This window comes from Juglans microcarpa x Juglans regia, chromosome 3D (genome assembly GCF_004785595.1).
Source record: "Juglans microcarpa x Juglans regia isolate MS1-56 chromosome 3D, Jm3101_v1.0, whole genome shotgun sequence".
NCBI classification, from domain to species: domain Eukaryota; kingdom Viridiplantae; phylum Streptophyta; class Magnoliopsida; order Fagales; family Juglandaceae; genus Juglans; species Juglans microcarpa x Juglans regia.
Genome location: NC_054598.1, coordinates 6,744,394 through 6,762,611, shown reverse-complemented (window position 1 = coordinate 6,762,611; position 18,218 = coordinate 6,744,394). Strand labels below are relative to the sequence as shown.

Genomic DNA, 18,218 nt, shown 5'->3' with positions numbered 1-18,218 from the left:
ATAGAGATACTTCTTTGAAAAAATGTTGTCTACATTTATAATTTTAGTATTTACTCTTTATTTTTAAAAAAATTACTATTTACTCGCGTATCCAAATAATGTGTCAATTATTGAAATAATAAAGAAATTCGAAATTCATAATTTAAGTTAAAAAATGGTAAAATGGAACATATATTCGATATATATAATATTATGCATAAAATTATACGTAGATGTAGCACTATTCATATATTTTGAGTAAGTTTACAAATTACACTTTCATCCCACTAGTTAGATGTGTCATTTCTATGATTTGAGAAGTATTATAGTCGCACCTAACATAACTTTATATGATACGTTAGATATTTTATAATAAAAATATATTTACAATTTAACATATCATATCAAGCCATTTCAATTTTAAAAATTTACTTTTATGAAATATATTTATAACTAAAGCATTCATCTTATGATTTTATCACCATTAAATCATTCAAAAATCATCATTAAATCAATCTTTACTTTTATTAAAATAAAACTCAAAGGTTGATAAATAATACCACATCATCATAATGTGATAGAAGTAAGATAAAAATATAGTATGCTAAATTTCCATACTTTTTTCTAAGGGTGGAAATAAAAAGGGGTAAATTGGTGAACCAGGTTGAACCTGTTGATTCGGTCTGGTATCTATTTCATCTTTTGAAAAATCGGCTAAAACCAGTCTCGTTCCCTCTAGCACTAGACCGGACTGGTTTGTGTATATATATATGTTATATAAAATATTTTTATATGATTTTTATATTATATATAATTTTTATATAATATATATAATTATATATAAAATAATTTTATATTATATGTTAAATTGCTAATTAACATAAGACTAAATTTTAAAATTCTATTACTCATAATAATAAAATAACTAATGTTATAAACCTTGATATAACATTAAAAATTTAAATTTTATAACATAAAATGAATATAACACAAAGTTTTAAATCTTAGACATGAACATTTAATTGATTATATGTTATTAATATGAACTATATATATATATATATATATCAAGGATAAATACATTTTATGGCATAATAAATTATAATATATTTTTTTCATAAATACATTTCTGTATATTTGATCATATACACTCATATAAAAAGCGTATGTAACAATTATATAATATATTATCACTAGCATATATCTAACCACTAGCATATTAATTATTATCACAATAGATTTTATATTTTTATAGCAAATTTTTTATGTGGCAGATTTTTTATATGGTAGGATTTTTTTATGATAGTTCTTTTTAAAGCAGATCATTAAAATCGGACTGAAATCGGTAAAATCGGAAGTACCTATTTAGGGTTGTAACCAGTACAATATTGGTTCTTTAAAATTCAAAACCAGTGTATACCAGTTCGGTTTTCAAATTTGTCCAAAATCAGACTGAGCCGGACTAACTACACCCCTACTTTTTTCATCTTAATTCTTATCATTTTCAGTCTCATTTGATGAAGTGGTAGATTTCAAATGGATGGCATTTAAATGTTTGATATAAGTCATCGTTGTGTGTGACTGAGAATGATAGCAATTAAAATAAGGAATAGCATTGCTTAAGAAACAAGAAGCAAACACACACACAGATATATCCAATCACATAACTCTATTTTAAATAGATTGTACTTCTGTATTAAAGAGTAGGCTTGTGCATAAAAGGTATCATGGGCCCACCCGACCAAAGTCGGGTTCATCGGATCAAGCCCAATATCGGGTTTGTTATACCCTATTATTGATCAAAACCGATCACCGAGGAAAACAATTTGACATGAGTGTCTTCTCCTCAAACCCACTTGTGACGCTCCCATGTACAAAAAATACTGGAATCGTGACGTCAGGATGATGACAATACGGTCACGCATCCCAACGATAGTGCCAAGTGTGTGTACATGCAACAGTATACAATAAACAACTTAGCGGATAAATTTAACAAGTCAACTAAGTACTATAATTTTAATACAAATATTCAAAACAAAGCATCTTTAAAAAGTTATACAGTCATCCCAAATAAAATATATACAAGTCTCAAACCATAAACGAGTGATCATCATCACTCCTCGGGCGGAGCTGAATCCTCAGGCTCACCCTCATCCTCCTCTGCATCAAAATCTGCGTTACCATAGAACGGTACCGCAGGTAAGTATAAATCAAACAACCTCGAGATAAAAACATATTGATACAACCAACATGCATGCATATGATGAAATATGCATCAAATCCAAAATATCATTTTTCCCGAAAATTGATATTTTCCAACACACGCCAAAATTCCATTTTGGCCCAAAAATAGTAATCCGTCATTTTTCCAGAAAATGACCAAAATCAATAAAACATCATTTTCCTAAAACATGAATCACATACAAATCCTTTTATTCAACACACGTTATTTTCCCAGAAAATAGCCCATCAATCCATTAACCATATGCACCATAATCTCCCCTAGGGACCATCCGCACGTCCTGGCTTCGTAGCGATGCCCAGTTCCGCGCCTAGGGCGTTCGTGGCCAAGCACCCACTACGCAACGAGCGATGCCCAGTTCCGCGTCCAGCGCGTTCGTGGCCAAGCATCCTCTAGCCCCCGCCAGCAAGGGGCCACGGAGTCGGCACAAGACCATCTCGTTCGATCCCGTTGTCGCCCGGCGACAACCCATGGGACGTCACTCAGTATATTCCGCTCCCCAGTGACCAAATGAGCTCCACCGAGATAATACCCCATCTCAGCTTGGGGACGTGATACACACGCACCCAAAATCTTTTAACACATGAAAACCTAGTTTTCATGAAACACATAAACATGAATGCATGTACACGAAAACCTAATTTCCTTTACAAACATGATCATGCGTGCAATATGCCATGTACATGAACAATGCCATAACAACAACCAACAATGCAAACCAAACACACAACAACTCCTTTTCATCGCCTTCATTTGTCATCTTTGTTCATCGTCACAGTTATTCATTTTCATATGTCGTCTTTGTTCTACTCTATCTCTTTCTCTCTTCATTTTCTCTTCACCTCAAACCTTAACCACCGTTCATTATCATCGTTCGCCCTTTCTGTTTATCGTCGCCATTGTTTGGCTTAGATCCTCAAGCTCTCAGTTTGTCCATCTTCAATTTTAATTTTGAACTTCAATTTCAAGTATTTTTTTCATCTTCAATTTTAATGGGTTTGGACTCACTTATGTAGGTTCTCTATTGTGCCTAAAGTTGTTTCTCCTAAGGTACTTGGGGCTCTCGAAACCACTGATTCTAATGTACGCAACCTCTCACGAGGGATCTATAAAAGCAATATTTGAAATTTCATTTAATATTTTCTTTTTGTGCAAATAAAAATTCTCATTTTTCTCAATTGTTTAAGTTTGGTATTTGATAATGAATTGGTCAATTGAGTTATGTATGTTCCATTTAACTATAAATAGTATTTCTGGTGCCAATAGTTAGACATTTTGACGAGAACTATTGTTTGGAGAATGGAGATTTGACTTTTTCGTGATAATTGTGTTTGAATAAGAGTAGCATGCACCTGAGTTTTATAGATATTAGTGCATTTAAGTGTTGAGCGTTTAGGTTTATACGGGGCACAATTCAATTCCAAATACAACATCATTCTATTTTACTATGATACACTAATGACGGTGACAAATTTAACAACTAATAATTACTAGTGTAAGGGGATTTTACCTCATGTTGGTCCATGTAGCAAGCCTATAAGGGACCTCAGGGTGAGAGGGAGAAAGCTCAGCCAGGCCCAACAACACTCCTCTAAAATGGGTCATTGGACCTTTACAAAGTACTCAGTCTGTGAGCAAAGCCAACCCAATAAGCAACCCTCACGTGAGAAAGACAGAAAGTAGGGATCGATGAGACTCGCCACCTTGACACTCCCCAATGACACTTAGCCCTTGGGAACCTTTGCAAGCAGGTGGGTGAGAGATGCGGGAGACTCTTGATCTCCTAACAACAGGCATGGAGAGACTTAACAATGATCATTTGCAGGCTAAAGTGAAGTCAAGGAGTTACGTCACATTAATGATGTCATCGTAAGAGCCACATTACATTAAATGATTCAGACTAAGCAAACAATTAAGGTGACATTAGCTCCCTAAGGTAAAGTATGGGTTGTCCCCACCCAAAAATCCAGTATAAAAGTCGACCCCAAGTACTAAGAACTCTCTCTAAGTTGACTAAGCTCTCGCACAAACTATTAAGGAGAAATATTAACTGAAGCATCAGAGACTCACTGGCCTCCACCAAGGCCTCTCTCTCTCTCTCTCTCTCTCTCTCTCTCTATTTTTTCAAGTGTGCAAGTACGAGGATAAAGGCCCGAGTTACTAAAATCCGATCCAAGAGTGTACGAAACATGACATTAACAACTAGCTTTGGTACTCTTGCTATGTAATCAACGTGCATGCCAAAAGACTATAGAGTTCTTTCCTGCCTTAATCCTAGAAATTTTAAGTAAGTTTTCATATGCTACCTTAAGTATGGAATAGAAGGGGTGTCATTTTTGTGGTTGCACTAGAGTAAAGAGGGCTTTTGGTTTTAATGGAAATAATAGGAGAACAACCTTCCACCTAAAAGGCACCATGTTGAATTGTTGATATTATATTTGAAGTAAGGTGCCAGAGCAACAAGTTTTTTATATAATGATTAGGCAATTGTATCTAATAATCCTATTCTCCTTCATTTATGAGATCGATTTGTTGCCCAACTTCTTTAGTTTTAATTCAAACTTTTGGTCTCTAAGTGTTATGTATTTATGGTACAACTCATATTTTTATTTGCACTAAGCTAATTGCTAATGGTTTTTGCTGCACACATATTTATTATTTTTCTTATTTTGTTCAATCTTGATAATTAACAGCTTTCAACTTGTCAATATCTGTAGGCATTTTTACATTCTATTCCATATGGAAAAATGATAGTTCTTGATCTATTTGCCGATGTCAAACCAATATGGGAATATTCATGTCAATTTGATGTCTGGTAAGTTGATCTTTTTTTCAGAGGATACGTTTGAACTTCAATATTTTATTGATGAAAACATTTTGAATTCATTAATATGCTTAAGTGTCAGAATAACACGCAATACTCATGCATGCAACGCTGCCCATAGTGGTGCTACGTCCTCATCCTCAGCTGCTAAAGATTCTCCTCATAACGATATCGTGCATGCACACTCACACTCACCAGCACCTTCTAGAGCAGTCTCCACAAATCACCATTTGTAACTTACGCACTATATATTGCCATCTAGACAATTCTTTTAGTAAAGGAATATTCTATCATACTTGTATATAAAGGAGGTATAACCTTTGTGTAAAGGACAAGGGAAATTACAATACAAAGAATACTTTTAGCATGGCATCAAAGCCGTAAAAAGGACTAGCTGTCCAACATGTCTTCTTCTTCTTCTTCCTCCCTCCCTTCACCCACATTCTTCCACATTGTCTCAGTAAAATTTTCCCCTGATAACTATCTTATCTAGAAAACTCAAGTTGTTCCTTATCTTCGTGGACAACGTTTACTCAAATACGTAGACGGCAGTCGCCCACCTCCTCCCACCAAACTTACCAATAACGAACCAAACCCTGAGTATGAAGTCTGGTTTCAACATGATCAATTTGTCATGTCTGCACTTATCTCTTTCCTCTCTGAAACTATCATTGCGCAAGTCATCGGATGTTTCTTTGCTCACCAGGTCTGGTTATCTCTGGAATTTACCTATGCCTTAGCTTCTCAAGCTAGGTTGATTCAGAACCAACTACAACTCGTCTCGTCGAAAAATGGCGCAGATTCTATTCAAGTATATTATCAGAGAGCCAAACTCCTTGCAGATACCATGGCTGCAGTTGGACATCCCTTATCTTCTTCTGAATTTACTCCTTATCTTCTAGCTGATCTTGGACCAGATTATGATGCCTTGGTTACAATTATAACTGCTCGCATGGAACCCGTCTCCACTGAGGAACTACTTGGTCATCTTCATGCGCATGAATCCTGACTGCAGCACCATGCAAACAATGCTGCTCTGTTCTCTTCACCTGAACCATCAGCAAACTACTCTGCTCGAGGTTCCTCTGGTCACAATCGTGGTTTCCGCGGACGCCATAATGGCAACAGAAATCGTGGAGGTTGAACACACAACAATTGTGGTCGCAGTACCTCTGGATACTCAGGTAATCCCTTCCCTGTTTCTTCCAACAATTTCACTGACAATCGACCCGTCTGCCAAGTGTGTAACAAAATGGGTCACATTGCTCTTACATGCCTCTATCGCTTCAATCAAGCATACACAGCTTCAGCTCCTCCTTCAGCCAACTATAGTTCTTCTACTCCATCCTTTGATGGTGCCTGGTATTCTGACACAGCAAATACAAACCATGTTACAAGTGAGTTAGCAAATCTAAATTTACAGACTGTCGAACATCATGGTGATGAACAACTCAAAGTTGGTGATGGATCTCAAGCACAAATTTCTCACATTGGTTCTGCCACTTTTCCCTCTCCCTCCTCTCATTTTATTTTAACTAAACTTTTATGTGTTCTCCTGTTTATCAAAAATCTTATCTCAATTCGCCAATTTTGTTTAGATAACACTGCTTATTTTCAATTCTTTTATGATCGTTTCTGTGTCAAGGATTGTACCACCAGGAAAACTCTACTTCAAAGGACAACCAATAATGGCCTTTACACTTTTTCTTTGCCACCTCCTCAAGCTCATTCCAGCACACTATCCTCTAAGTCACTATGGCACTCACGGCTAGCTCATCCTTCCTTCAAGATTGTTTAAACAACTCCGCTGCAACATGGACTTCATTTTGACAAGCTTTCCCAAAACTCTTTTTGGATGTTTCTGAGAATCTGCAGAATATTTTTTTGAAAACATTCATAACATTAATAATATGCTAAATTTGTAGTTGTTGCACGCCCTTTCTTTCTGCCAGTTTTGATGCATGTCTGCTTGTGTAAAGTGTGTGAAGTGCTGCTCTTATGTTAGAAAAAGTATGAGAAACAGTCAACAATTTATGCAAGTTCTTGCGGAAGAAATAGATTGTTTTTGTACATATGAAACACTTTGGCATGGACCATATGCTGCCTGATTAGTACTGTATGAATTTCTTCATTAGGTACTTTTTAGCTTCATGTGATGGTAAGAAGTGCCGGTCCCACTGAGGTGCACAATTTGTGAATAAGATTTTCACTTTTTGCGGTATGTGGGGATCTAGACTAAGCTAATCTTCTACATGTGATATTTCAAGATTTATTAGCACATATTTAGAGAGAGAGAGAGAGAGAGAGAGGGGATAAGGACCCGACCTGAAAGTTACGGGTCTGATCGGGTCGGTTTGCCTCACGGCCGGGTCGGGTCGATCCCAAATCCAATTTTCCCTGATCGGGTTGCAAGCCTACTAGAGAGATGCTTAACTTACGCATATTTTATAAAAGTATACGTATAAACTTATATATCTTGACATGTCTTATAAATTGATTTTTATGTGGACAACTTTTATTGAGTGTGCGTGTACATATCTGTAAAAGAATTTATGCGCAATAGTATATTAAGCATGACTAAAAGGAAAAAATTGAATAATGAGAAATAATATCTGTAATTTTAAGGTATGCGAGCACTGCCTACTTTTTTAAAAAAAATAAGTAAATATAAAATTTATATAAAAAAAATTATTTTTTTAATAATAAATCATATTTTATTTTAAAAAAAAGTGCACAAAACTTGCCGTGTATACACCTGGTGTATCTAGCATTTGCGAGCAACCTAAAACTTGTAAGATGTTGTAACTGGTCGGTTGATTTTGGGGCTAATGGGTACTTTTTATTTTTTTTTAAATAGGGCTAATGGGTATTCGGCCTATGTTAGTGGCGTGTCTTCTCGTATAAATTAGGCTTTTCCTCGGTTTATTATTGGGCTTCAACCCGCGCTGGGAAGCCTCGTGTGCATTTCCCATTCGATTCAGTCAAGTCAAATTAGAATGAAGTCTGTCTATGTGCTGTGTGGTTGTACTTTGTAGTATGATGGAAAATAATAACTGAAAGAATGCTCAAATAAATATACTATGGGAAATAAAGCTCTATGCCTCACTTTGAGTGGACACCACATTGAAACACATTTGTTCTCATCCAATCCAATAAAGACCTATTCACTCTCCTCATCTACTGTGGTACCACCACCCAAAATAATGTCATTATTTACATTTACTTCTACATGCAAAATGACACTTTTTAAGGCTGTTGTAAGATATATAGCATTGAAACCGAAAATTCTAATCCTATCGCTCTATCTGTTTAAGAGTAATGTTTCTTATTATCTTAATTTTTATTATTTTTTTATTATTTTATAATGTGATATTAAATAATAAATTTATAAATAAAATATAATAAATAATTTTTAATTATATAATGATACATTATAAAATAATGAGAAGGTGATGAGAAAATAAATGATAAAAAAATAGATTAGGATCAGAATTTTTCATCCGGTTTATGCTCCACAGTCCACACATCGTCCATCCGACCAGACGACCTACGGTAATAAAAAGCAGGTTTGAGCCGTCTGGTTCATCACGTGCATGAAGTTCCACGGTGGTCCTCATCCTCGCCTACTCTCCCAAGCGCCGATTCTCTTTACTATATTCTTTCCACCTTATTCACGTGCAATGGGTCCCATAATTCGGCACGGGGATTAAGGTATTTAAATTATTTGTATCAGTCAACAGAGTGTAATTATTACTCTAATTAAAACCGGTATTTAATTCCAGCCATCCGGTTCCAGTATTTTTCATGACGTAATCCAAATCCGTCTCGAGGGATCCGGCAGCAGGGATTCGAAACGTGGTAATATTTTCTGCTTTGGGCCATACGTGAATCTGACCATCGGAGACCGCAAATCGCCAAATTAGAAAACGTGTTAACGTAAGACCGGTTGAATACGTAATGGCATCCAAGAGAGAGTACTCTCCTCCACACAATGTCTGTCCTTTATCAGTAGACACTAGCTGATGAGAATTCTAAATCTCAGGTGCGATAGAACCTGGACCGTCGATGACCGGTAGGGCCCACATCATCTTGGATCACTTGCCTTTCAACGGTCTAGATTGTATCAGGTCGTACATTCAATAGTGGGAATTATATCCCATCGATGGACCATAATAATAAGAAAAATGATAGTGGACTCCCGTTTATTTTGCTCGGTGTCTTTTTTATTATTTTTTTTAGTTTTTTTTTTTCCACAATATTTTTTTAACACTTTTATATATTTAAAAAAATTCATAATATTATTAACTAATATTTTTTTAACCACTAAGTAAAAAAAACTACAAAAATAAAAAAAATACATTTGGCAACATAAACGGAAGCCCAAAACCAACTCCCTAACATTTCCCTAATAATAATTCTGAAAGGATTTTTCATGGGAAAATATTTTCATTATAAAAGTGTTTATTTATTTATTGCAATTCAACGGTATTCGACCTTTGATTCATATCACTTGAGAGAGTTTTAGATAAGTTAAATAAAATATTGTTAGAATATTATTTTTAATATTATTATTATTATTATTATATTTAAAAAAATTGAATTATTTATTACATTTTGCTTAAAAATTTAAAAAAATTGTAATGATGATGAAATGAGTTAAAGAGAGTTCTGAATCCAAACGTAGCCTTAGAATTTATCGAAAGAATAATGCTAGTTGTTTCGAGCATCCTACCAACAATGGATTTTGATACAATTTTTTTTTTTTAGTGATTAAGAATGTGTTTTTTTAATAATGTTATGTTTTTTTTTTAAATGTTTAAGTGTATAAAAAAATGAAATAAATAAAAAAGAAGACCAAATGACCGGGAGAATTTGCCAGGGTACACCATCGATACATGTAGCACGACTCTTATCCAAATCATAGGCTTTATGAAAGGTTTAAATAGTGAGTTGAGTTGAAAGTTAACAATTGAATAAAATATTATTAAAACATTATTTTTCAGAAAAATTATACTCATCATCTCTTGATGGGGTATTAAATGATAGGTTTACAAGTAAAACAAAATAAATAGTTTTCAATTATCTAATGCCACATCATTAGATGATGAGAAAATGAATAATGAGTAGCATTACTAAAAATAATAATATTATTTTTTTGGGATCTAAAAATTTTGAATTATTTATTATAAAAAAATACTTTAACCATAAAGTGATTACACAAAAATAAACCTACAGACTGATGTAGCTTAATATTGTACATTAAATTATAAAATTAATTTTATTATAAAGTAGATCTAACGGATTCTATGAAGTTACATCAGTTTGTGAATTTACTTTGTATAATCTCTTTGTGTCTGTAACAATTTTTTTATTGTATTTTGTGTGAAAATTTAAGTGAGTTATAATGAACATGTAAGATTAGTTGAAATGCATATATAGTCACTAGATAGGTTGCTTGGACGGAGAGAACCTCTCCATTTTCTCTAAAACCTCACCCAAAAACGAAACCAATTTGAAGGGGGTGGGAGCTTCAGCCCCCTTCCTTCCTCCCTCCCTCCTTGCTTGCTCAGACATTGTTTTATTGTGTCTTTGTTTTTGTGTGAGTTTTTTATGTCAAATAAAGGAGAAACGCTGATCTGGGATTTTTCGGCGACCAAAATACTAAATGCGCCCCACCATGGTGTTCCTCAGCTGCCGATCTTCCAGTCTACCTAACGCTGCACCGAAATGAGCGGCGTGTAGCACGCACATGCAGGTTGAAGGCCGCAATAAGCTTTCTGTCAACACCATTCTCAGTGTTTTTGGGGCCAGCGATGTCGGGTTTTCAAGATCGACAGTCGGGCTAACTCCTAGAGTGGCGTGTGTCCTTCACGTGCCATTATAGCCCTTTGCCTAGTGCTTTTGTTCAGTCCAGTGTTTACATTTGAAGATTTGTTTTTTTTTTCAATTTTTTCCTATGTATTTTATGTTCTGTCTTTTGTTGTTAGTTTTTTTGTAAAAAAAATAGACTATTGAATTTGATGTCCATAGCAGAATAGTACATTGCCTCATTTGGAGGACGGAAGGTGATAGTTACCTCGCCTTTTTTTAAGAATGAGGGTGACGGTACATCGCCTTCTTTGGAGAATGGAGGGTGATGGTATCTCGCCTCCTTTGGAGGAAGGGGATTGTTTAATTATGTTTTTACATAGCGTTTTTCTCTTTGACATTTGTCAGGAAAGAGTTTATAGAAGTTAAGATAATATTCGTTACAAATAAATTTGTAGACATGGGAGTCCCTATTAGATGTGTAGTTTGGTTGGTAATTTAGGTTTTTTTTCTGTATGAATTAGTCATAGCTGTAACTTCAAATTTAGCGAATGAAATGAAATCTATTTAAAAAAAAAAAAAAAAGAGTTGAAATTAGTCAGTAATTTGGGACGATTTGTAAACCGGACATAGATTTTAAAAACTTTGTAGTTGCTTTCACAAAGTTTAAAGATTACAATTTGTATCCTAATTCAATCATGATTTTTGAAATGAATGAAAATAAATACAATCTTAACCATCAATCTTAGTTTAAGATAAAAATGAATCAGACTTGGGGTGGAGATCCAGAGCTCATCATCTGAGAACGCCTCGCTTTAATCAAACTATCCGGAAAAAAATAAAATAATAATTGAGTGATTTTAGATACAAATTTGAGATGTTTAACTCAAAAGTAACACCACATACAATTGTACAATGTAAAAATATCATATAATTATTTAAAAAAATGTGGGATCTATTATTAAATAATTATTATTATTTTTTTCATATTAGCCTTATATTTACTCACAATTTTTTTTTATATTAATCTCGTATTTATTCATTTTTTTAAAAAAATTATAGAGCATTCACTACAAGTGCAAATATTATTTTTCTTAAATTAACTGTAGATTTTTTTAATAAGCGAGCAAGTACAAATTTTAAGCATGCAAGCCTTAAATTCTTGTAAAAATATCTTGACACTGATGCCTACTATTTTATAAAAAAAGTACACGATATTTGTATATTTAAAATATATACTTGATTATCTCTTAAATAAAAATTATATTTATAACTCAATATGAAGAATATATATAGTAAATTACTTAAATGATATAATTTGATTTTAAAGATAGATTTTAAAATTTGAATATTACAAATCAAATCTTACTATTGAAGTAATATTGATGGTGTGTTTTAAATACTGACTTGAAAATAAAATAATTTATAGTTAAAAAGGTTAAAAATTAGACATTATTTGTTACCAATAATAAAATATTATATTATTAAATCGGTGTATAATATAGACAGTACTTATGTGAGATAATTTAATTTAAGAGATAAATTTTAAATTTTGAAGTAATAATAAATAATAATCATTGATTCCAATTTTACAATAAGTTTTATTATTTATCATTTCACACATCACTCATTTTATTTATTTTTATTTTTTTAATTTTATTCCTACTAAACTATATAACAAATTATTTATTGACGTGTGAGACGAGAATAACGAGTAAACATTTCTCTTCGTTACAATATACTAAGGTTCATGACACGACATTGCCAGATGGGGAACCGACGATAGAAGTTTACGTCCACGTAAGCAAGGTGGGCCTCTGGGTTAGAAGGAACGTCTTAATTAAGGAGGGTGCAGAGTAGGACCGGGTGAAAAGTGGGCGTGTCGGGTGCTAAGCCCTGCAGACGCCGTCTCTTTTGCTTTTCTTGGACCTTTTGCTCCCATCAATAACAGAAGCAGCAGTGGCACTAGTAGCACTGGGTCCACTAGCATTACCAAACCATCGCCAGTTCAGAGAGAGAGAGAGAGAGAGAGAGGATATGTAATATTGTTTTATTGAAATATAGCGGGAGAAAGAGTACGTTGGGAGTAAACCTATCTCCGAGAGAGGCAGAGAGCTTTTTTATACCCGCTTTTTCTTTTTCGTCAATCATCATCTTCACATTACCGCTTCAAACCACGCGGCCCTTTTTTTATTTTTTGTTTTAATTCTGGGTTTGGTTTCGCTTGAATTTGCCCCGCTGCATCGCATTGTAGCAGATGTCCGCTTGACTGCTCTAGATCCGTGTTGAGAGAGTCCGATCTTGGCAGTGGAAATGGGAAGCATTTCGGAGGAGGAGGAGGAGGACGGGTACGTCTCCGACCAGGAGCAGAGCGAGCGTTGCGGGAGTTACAGCTTGAGCGCTGACGTCAGCGAGTCCGAGAGCTGCAGTAGCTTTACCTGTCGGCGGTTCGACGCCGAGGGCGGCGCATCCAGCTCTATCACCTCCTCTCCCCGTCCCCTCGTCCGGAATTTCGGTCTCATGGCGCCAGTGATGCTGCCAGTGATTGGAGGCAAGGATGTGGTGCTTTGGGATCAGAAGCCTGAGAAACGGGAAACAGATTTATCCGGTAGTCCGTCTCTTTTGTCTTGTTTAGTTTTAGTTATTATTGAATATTTTAGCTCTAAATTTGTTACTAAACCGGGACACTGAGTGACACATGTGTGCTTAATTTTTACTTGTCCAAGTAATTTTATGTCTCCTCTTTAAACTTCTGTCGTCTCTGTTTGTTTCCTTTCAAAACAAAAAAATTCTGAACTCAAATTATTTTTTGCCGATGCACTGTATTGTTAATGAGAAGCATGATGGAACGCATGGCGTCAAAATAGTTACTGCAGTTTTTTGTTTTTTGCCAAATTTACTCCAGCGTCTCTACCGTGCATAGTTAAGCTGAGATCTCAGTCTTTATAATTTTAGAAGAACTTTATAATTTTAGTGTTGATTTTATTTTTTATTTTTTTATCAGAGGTTGAGATGATGAAGGAGAGATTTGCGAAGCTTCTTCTCGGAGAAGACATGTCTGGTGGAGGGAAAGGAGTGTGCACTGCCCTTGCCATATCAAATGCCATCACCAATCTCTCTGGTCAGTCAGCTGTCTCTGCTCTTCCATTTAAATATATATATATATATATATATGTATTTATGTGAATCTATTCCCTGGTAATATCTTGGTTTCATGGTTTGAATACTTTGATTTTGTTTCCCATGGCAGCTACCGTGTTTGGTGAACTGTGGAGGTTAGAGCCACTTGCGCTGCAGAAGAAGGCAATGTGGCGCCGAGAAATGGAGTGGCTCTTATGTGTGAGTGATTCCATAGTGGAGCTCGTCCCCTCGATACAACAGTTCCCTGGTGGAGGCACATACGAAGTCATGGCAACTAGGCCACGCTCGGATTTGTATATAAATCTACCTGCACTTAAAAAGCTTGATGCGATGTTGCTTGGTATACTTGATGGGTTTTGTGATACAGAATTTTGGTACGATGATCGGGGGATAGTTGTGGGCGAAACAAAAGATTGTGATGCTTACACATCGCGGGGTGCGAGGCCTTCAGTTAGGCAGGAAGAGAAGTGGTGGCTGCCATGTCCAAAAGTACAGCCATGTGGGTTGTCAGATGGTGCAAGGAAAAGGCTGCAGCAGTGTAGGGACTGTGCAAACCAGATACTGAAGGCGGCCTTGGCAATTAATAGCAGTGTGCTAGCTGAGATGGAGATCCCCAGTGCTTACTTGGAGACATTACCCAAGGTATGGGTTTCCACGCTGGTTAATTGTGATGTTAACATTACACAGTTAGCATGTATAAGTCTGCATGCATTTCATCGGCTTTGCTTCATATATTAGTCTGCATCTGACCCATTTACCGTGTTTGCAATTTATAAGTGGTCCATTATAACCAATTGCCGTTGGAAATGGTTGTTAATTGAAGGAGATGTAGGTGGATATATACCTGTGGTCTTTTTTCCAGTGCTAAATCCCTATTTAAACAGTGTCTAGAAGACGAGAAGATGCTTGAATCTTTGAATCTTTATCTGTTTATTAACCGCTGACCTCTCTCATTTTATGCTGTGGCATGCTTCTCTAACTTGTGTAAAATTTATTTTTAAGTAATATGGTAGGCGCTAATGGTTTTATTAAAAATCAATGAGAATGTAAACAAATGGGTCTACAACCCCCATAACCAAAAAAAAAAAAAAAAAAAATAGGAAAAAACTTGTTCTTGTGCATTAGGATATTGATACCTTTTGTTGTTTGATTTCCATTGCAGAGTGGGAAAACATGTCTCGGTGATATCATTTATCGCTACATAACTGCTGAGCAGTTCTCTCCAGACTGTCTACTTGATTGCCTGGACCTTTCATCTGAGCATCACACTCTGGAGATAGCTAACAGGATGGAGGCAGCAACCCATGTCTGGAAGCAGAAAGACCAGAGGAAACTCGCAACTCACATGAAATCTAGGCGCTCGTCTTGGGGTGGCAAGGTCAAGGGCCTTGTTGCTGATACTGATAAGAATAATTTTTTGGCCCAAAGAGCAGAGACCCTCTTACAGAGCTTGAGGCTTCGATTCCCTGGCCTCCCACAAACTGCACTAGACATGAACAAAATCCAATACAATAAGGTATGATGCTCTCATAAACTTTTATGATCTAAAAACATGACATTTTACAAATAGATTCACATGCACAAACACGCATTACTTTGATTATTGATGCCAAATATGCAGTGACTCAATTTTTTGGCTTATTTGCAACAATATCTGTCACTGTTATTTTGGTTTTCATTACTTATAAAAAAGAATTTGGTTATCAATACATTGTGGCTCAAATGGTGCAGTGAGGAAATGGGGTTTCTTGGAAAGTTGGGGGCATTGTGATATTGAAAGCTGTGGGTGCCAGTACATACTTCTAACTATATAGTCTTGTTGCCATAATTCACAATCAGAACATGTGTGGTCTGTACCAGTAAGAACCTCAAGAGACGCAATAGTGAATGATTCATTTCCTGGATTAAGTTTTGTAGCTGGACCATTTTAGTGGAGCCTTAAGAGGACAACTGACAGATCTTGGTCTAGGATGGGAGGGGGGAGAGGGAGGGACAGGATTTCTTGGTCCAGGAAATCGCCTACTTCCCATTACAGTACAAGTGGCAAATCTTTCTTGAGTCTTATTAGAGATGAATGGGGAATTTGATTTAGAGTTCTTTGTTTTTTCCCTTCTTCTGTTTGAAGAAGCTTCCCATATTGTCTTTACCAATTACCATGCTACGACCGTGCGGTATCTTTTGGGAATAGATGGTAGGAATTTTCCAGTGAAGTAAAACATGTTAGAAATTTTCTGGCAGGATGTAGGGCAGTCAATTCTGGAAAGCTACTCAAGAGTGATGGAAAGCTTGGCATTTAACATAATGGCCAGGATAGATGACGTTCTCTATGTAGATGATGCGACCAAGCAATGTGCTGCAGCGGAATCAATGTCCATTTTCAACAGGGGAGGTCTAGGTGGTCTTCCTATTCAGAAAAGAATGTCTCCTAGCCCTTTCTCAATCCACCACACCCCGTATGGCTCACCATTTGCGACTCCAACCTTCTGTTCTACACCAGTAATGGGAAGCCCTGGGAGAGCACATTCCTCTCGGAGGAGGACCACTCCTAAGGATGCAATCGATTTGAAGTCTGAAAAACTAGTCGTTGCTGATTTAGACCGAGTGTGGTCGTATACTGGGAACCTCAGTGCCAGAAGGGTTCCCGGAAATGCCCCGGAACGAGATTGAGTCCGAGTAATTTACCCTTCTAGGTGAATTTAAGTTAGAACAGTTGACTTAAACTAACAAAGAAGTTGCAGAGGTGGACTGAAAGCCCTGAGGCTGTGAGAACGAGAAATCTGGGAGGGGGTAATATTGTATATTTTTAGCAATATAATTAGGATGGTTTAAAGTTTTGACATTAGATCATGGAGTTTTATCAGGTGATAAGTGAAAAGATTATATTTTCTCATATTTTTAATGCTCTGAAGTTTTGTTTCGTTTTTTTTTTTTTTCTCTCTCTCCCATGTCAAAGCCAAACTCGCGTTTCCGTTGAGAGTATGCTTGAGTACGCACTGCAAACTCTTGAGGGAAAGGGTTCTCACTTAAAACTATGCACAATCACTTTCAGCACAAGGTAAATCTTAAAAGCATTAAAGAGGGCAAAGCAAGCCATGCCAAATGCTATAATTTCTTTTTGTCCGGACTAAGAAACGCCAAGAAAGCAACCTTCTAGCTAACCTACCAACACTGATGCATTCACGCCTATAGCCCCACTCTAATTTACTCGAGGCATCCCATCCATTCCTGTCTGCTGTGAAAGCGACATTTGATCTTCGTTTAACATCCTCAAGTCCCGCAAGAGGACTCTTCGGTTGTTAATATCGATGTGAAATTTACAATCTTTAAACATCTGATCCTTCAATTTGTTTTCTTCTGGGCAGTTTAAAGAGCTGGTTTGGTGATTCAACCACTATATATGTCACCATATCTCGGACCTCACCCTTCCAAAACATTTCAGAAAACGTAACCATTTTTTTTTTAAATAAAAGTTAGACTTGGTGGAAAATATTCTCATTCATGAACATCCGTGATTCCCAAAATTATGTTGTAGGATTTATACGTCCAATTATTGGAATGGAATCTCACGTCGAGGATTTCCTCTCTCTTCTGGTCGAGGATCCCAACCTAACCTCGTCCTGGCCTACCCAGCCGGCTTCCCATTCCCAATAAGAGCATTACAGCATTGGCAATGACTTGATCATTGTCAAGTTCAAGTCTAAATTTTAATTTTTTTAAAATTAAAAATTCTGCATTGAATTATCTAAAAAAATATTTGTAAAATTTTAAACTACAGTAATTTATGATTCTTAATCATATTTGGAGAGTCACTGTAGAATACTCAAATTAATATTTTATGATTTTTCCATTTAACTACCTCTCTCTTTTAATATTAATACAAAATATTAAATATTAAATACAAGTGTATATACAAAATATTATTTTTTTAAAATATTTTAAAATATATAATATTATATTACTATTTTGATTAGGATGACTAGTCTAATATTTATTAACCTCTCTAAAAGTTTGGACCATACCCAAAACTTCAAATTCTAGTAAAAAATTTAGACTACGTCATTGTCAATGCTCTAAGTAGTGAATTTAACTTAGCTAAATTTTGGTCAAAGTTTAGCTAGGTTGCACAAAAATTCACTATAATAAACTTAATAAATGAACAATAATTTTAGCCCAAGATTTATTCACTGGCCAAATCTAGCCAACCCATTGGACTGGCTAAATATT

At 35.6% G+C, this 18,218-nt stretch overlaps 1 protein-coding gene across 2 annotated transcripts; it reads left to right on the top strand.

Annotated features, from left to right (window-relative positions):
* Nucleotides 1-12,838: 12,838 nt before the first annotated feature.
* Nucleotides 12,839-16,884, top strand: LOC121256133 (rop guanine nucleotide exchange factor 1-like). 2 transcript variants are annotated; one of them, XM_041156788.1, is made up of 5 exons: nt 12,839-13,461; nt 13,858-13,974; nt 14,104-14,636; nt 15,157-15,510; nt 16,233-16,884. In XM_041156788.1, the coding sequence occupies exons 1-5, from the start codon at nt 13,167-13,169 to the stop codon at nt 16,659-16,661; spliced, it is 1,728 nt and encodes a 575-aa protein (XP_041012722.1). In that variant the 5' UTR covers nt 12,839-13,166; the 3' UTR covers nt 16,662-16,884. The 2 variants fall into 2 exon arrangements, with proteins under 2 accessions (XP_041012722.1, XP_041012723.1); XM_041156789.1 differs by lacking the exon at nt 12,839-13,461 and adding an exon at nt 13,609-13,775.
* The last annotated feature ends 1,334 nt before the right edge of the window (nt 16,885-18,218 follow it).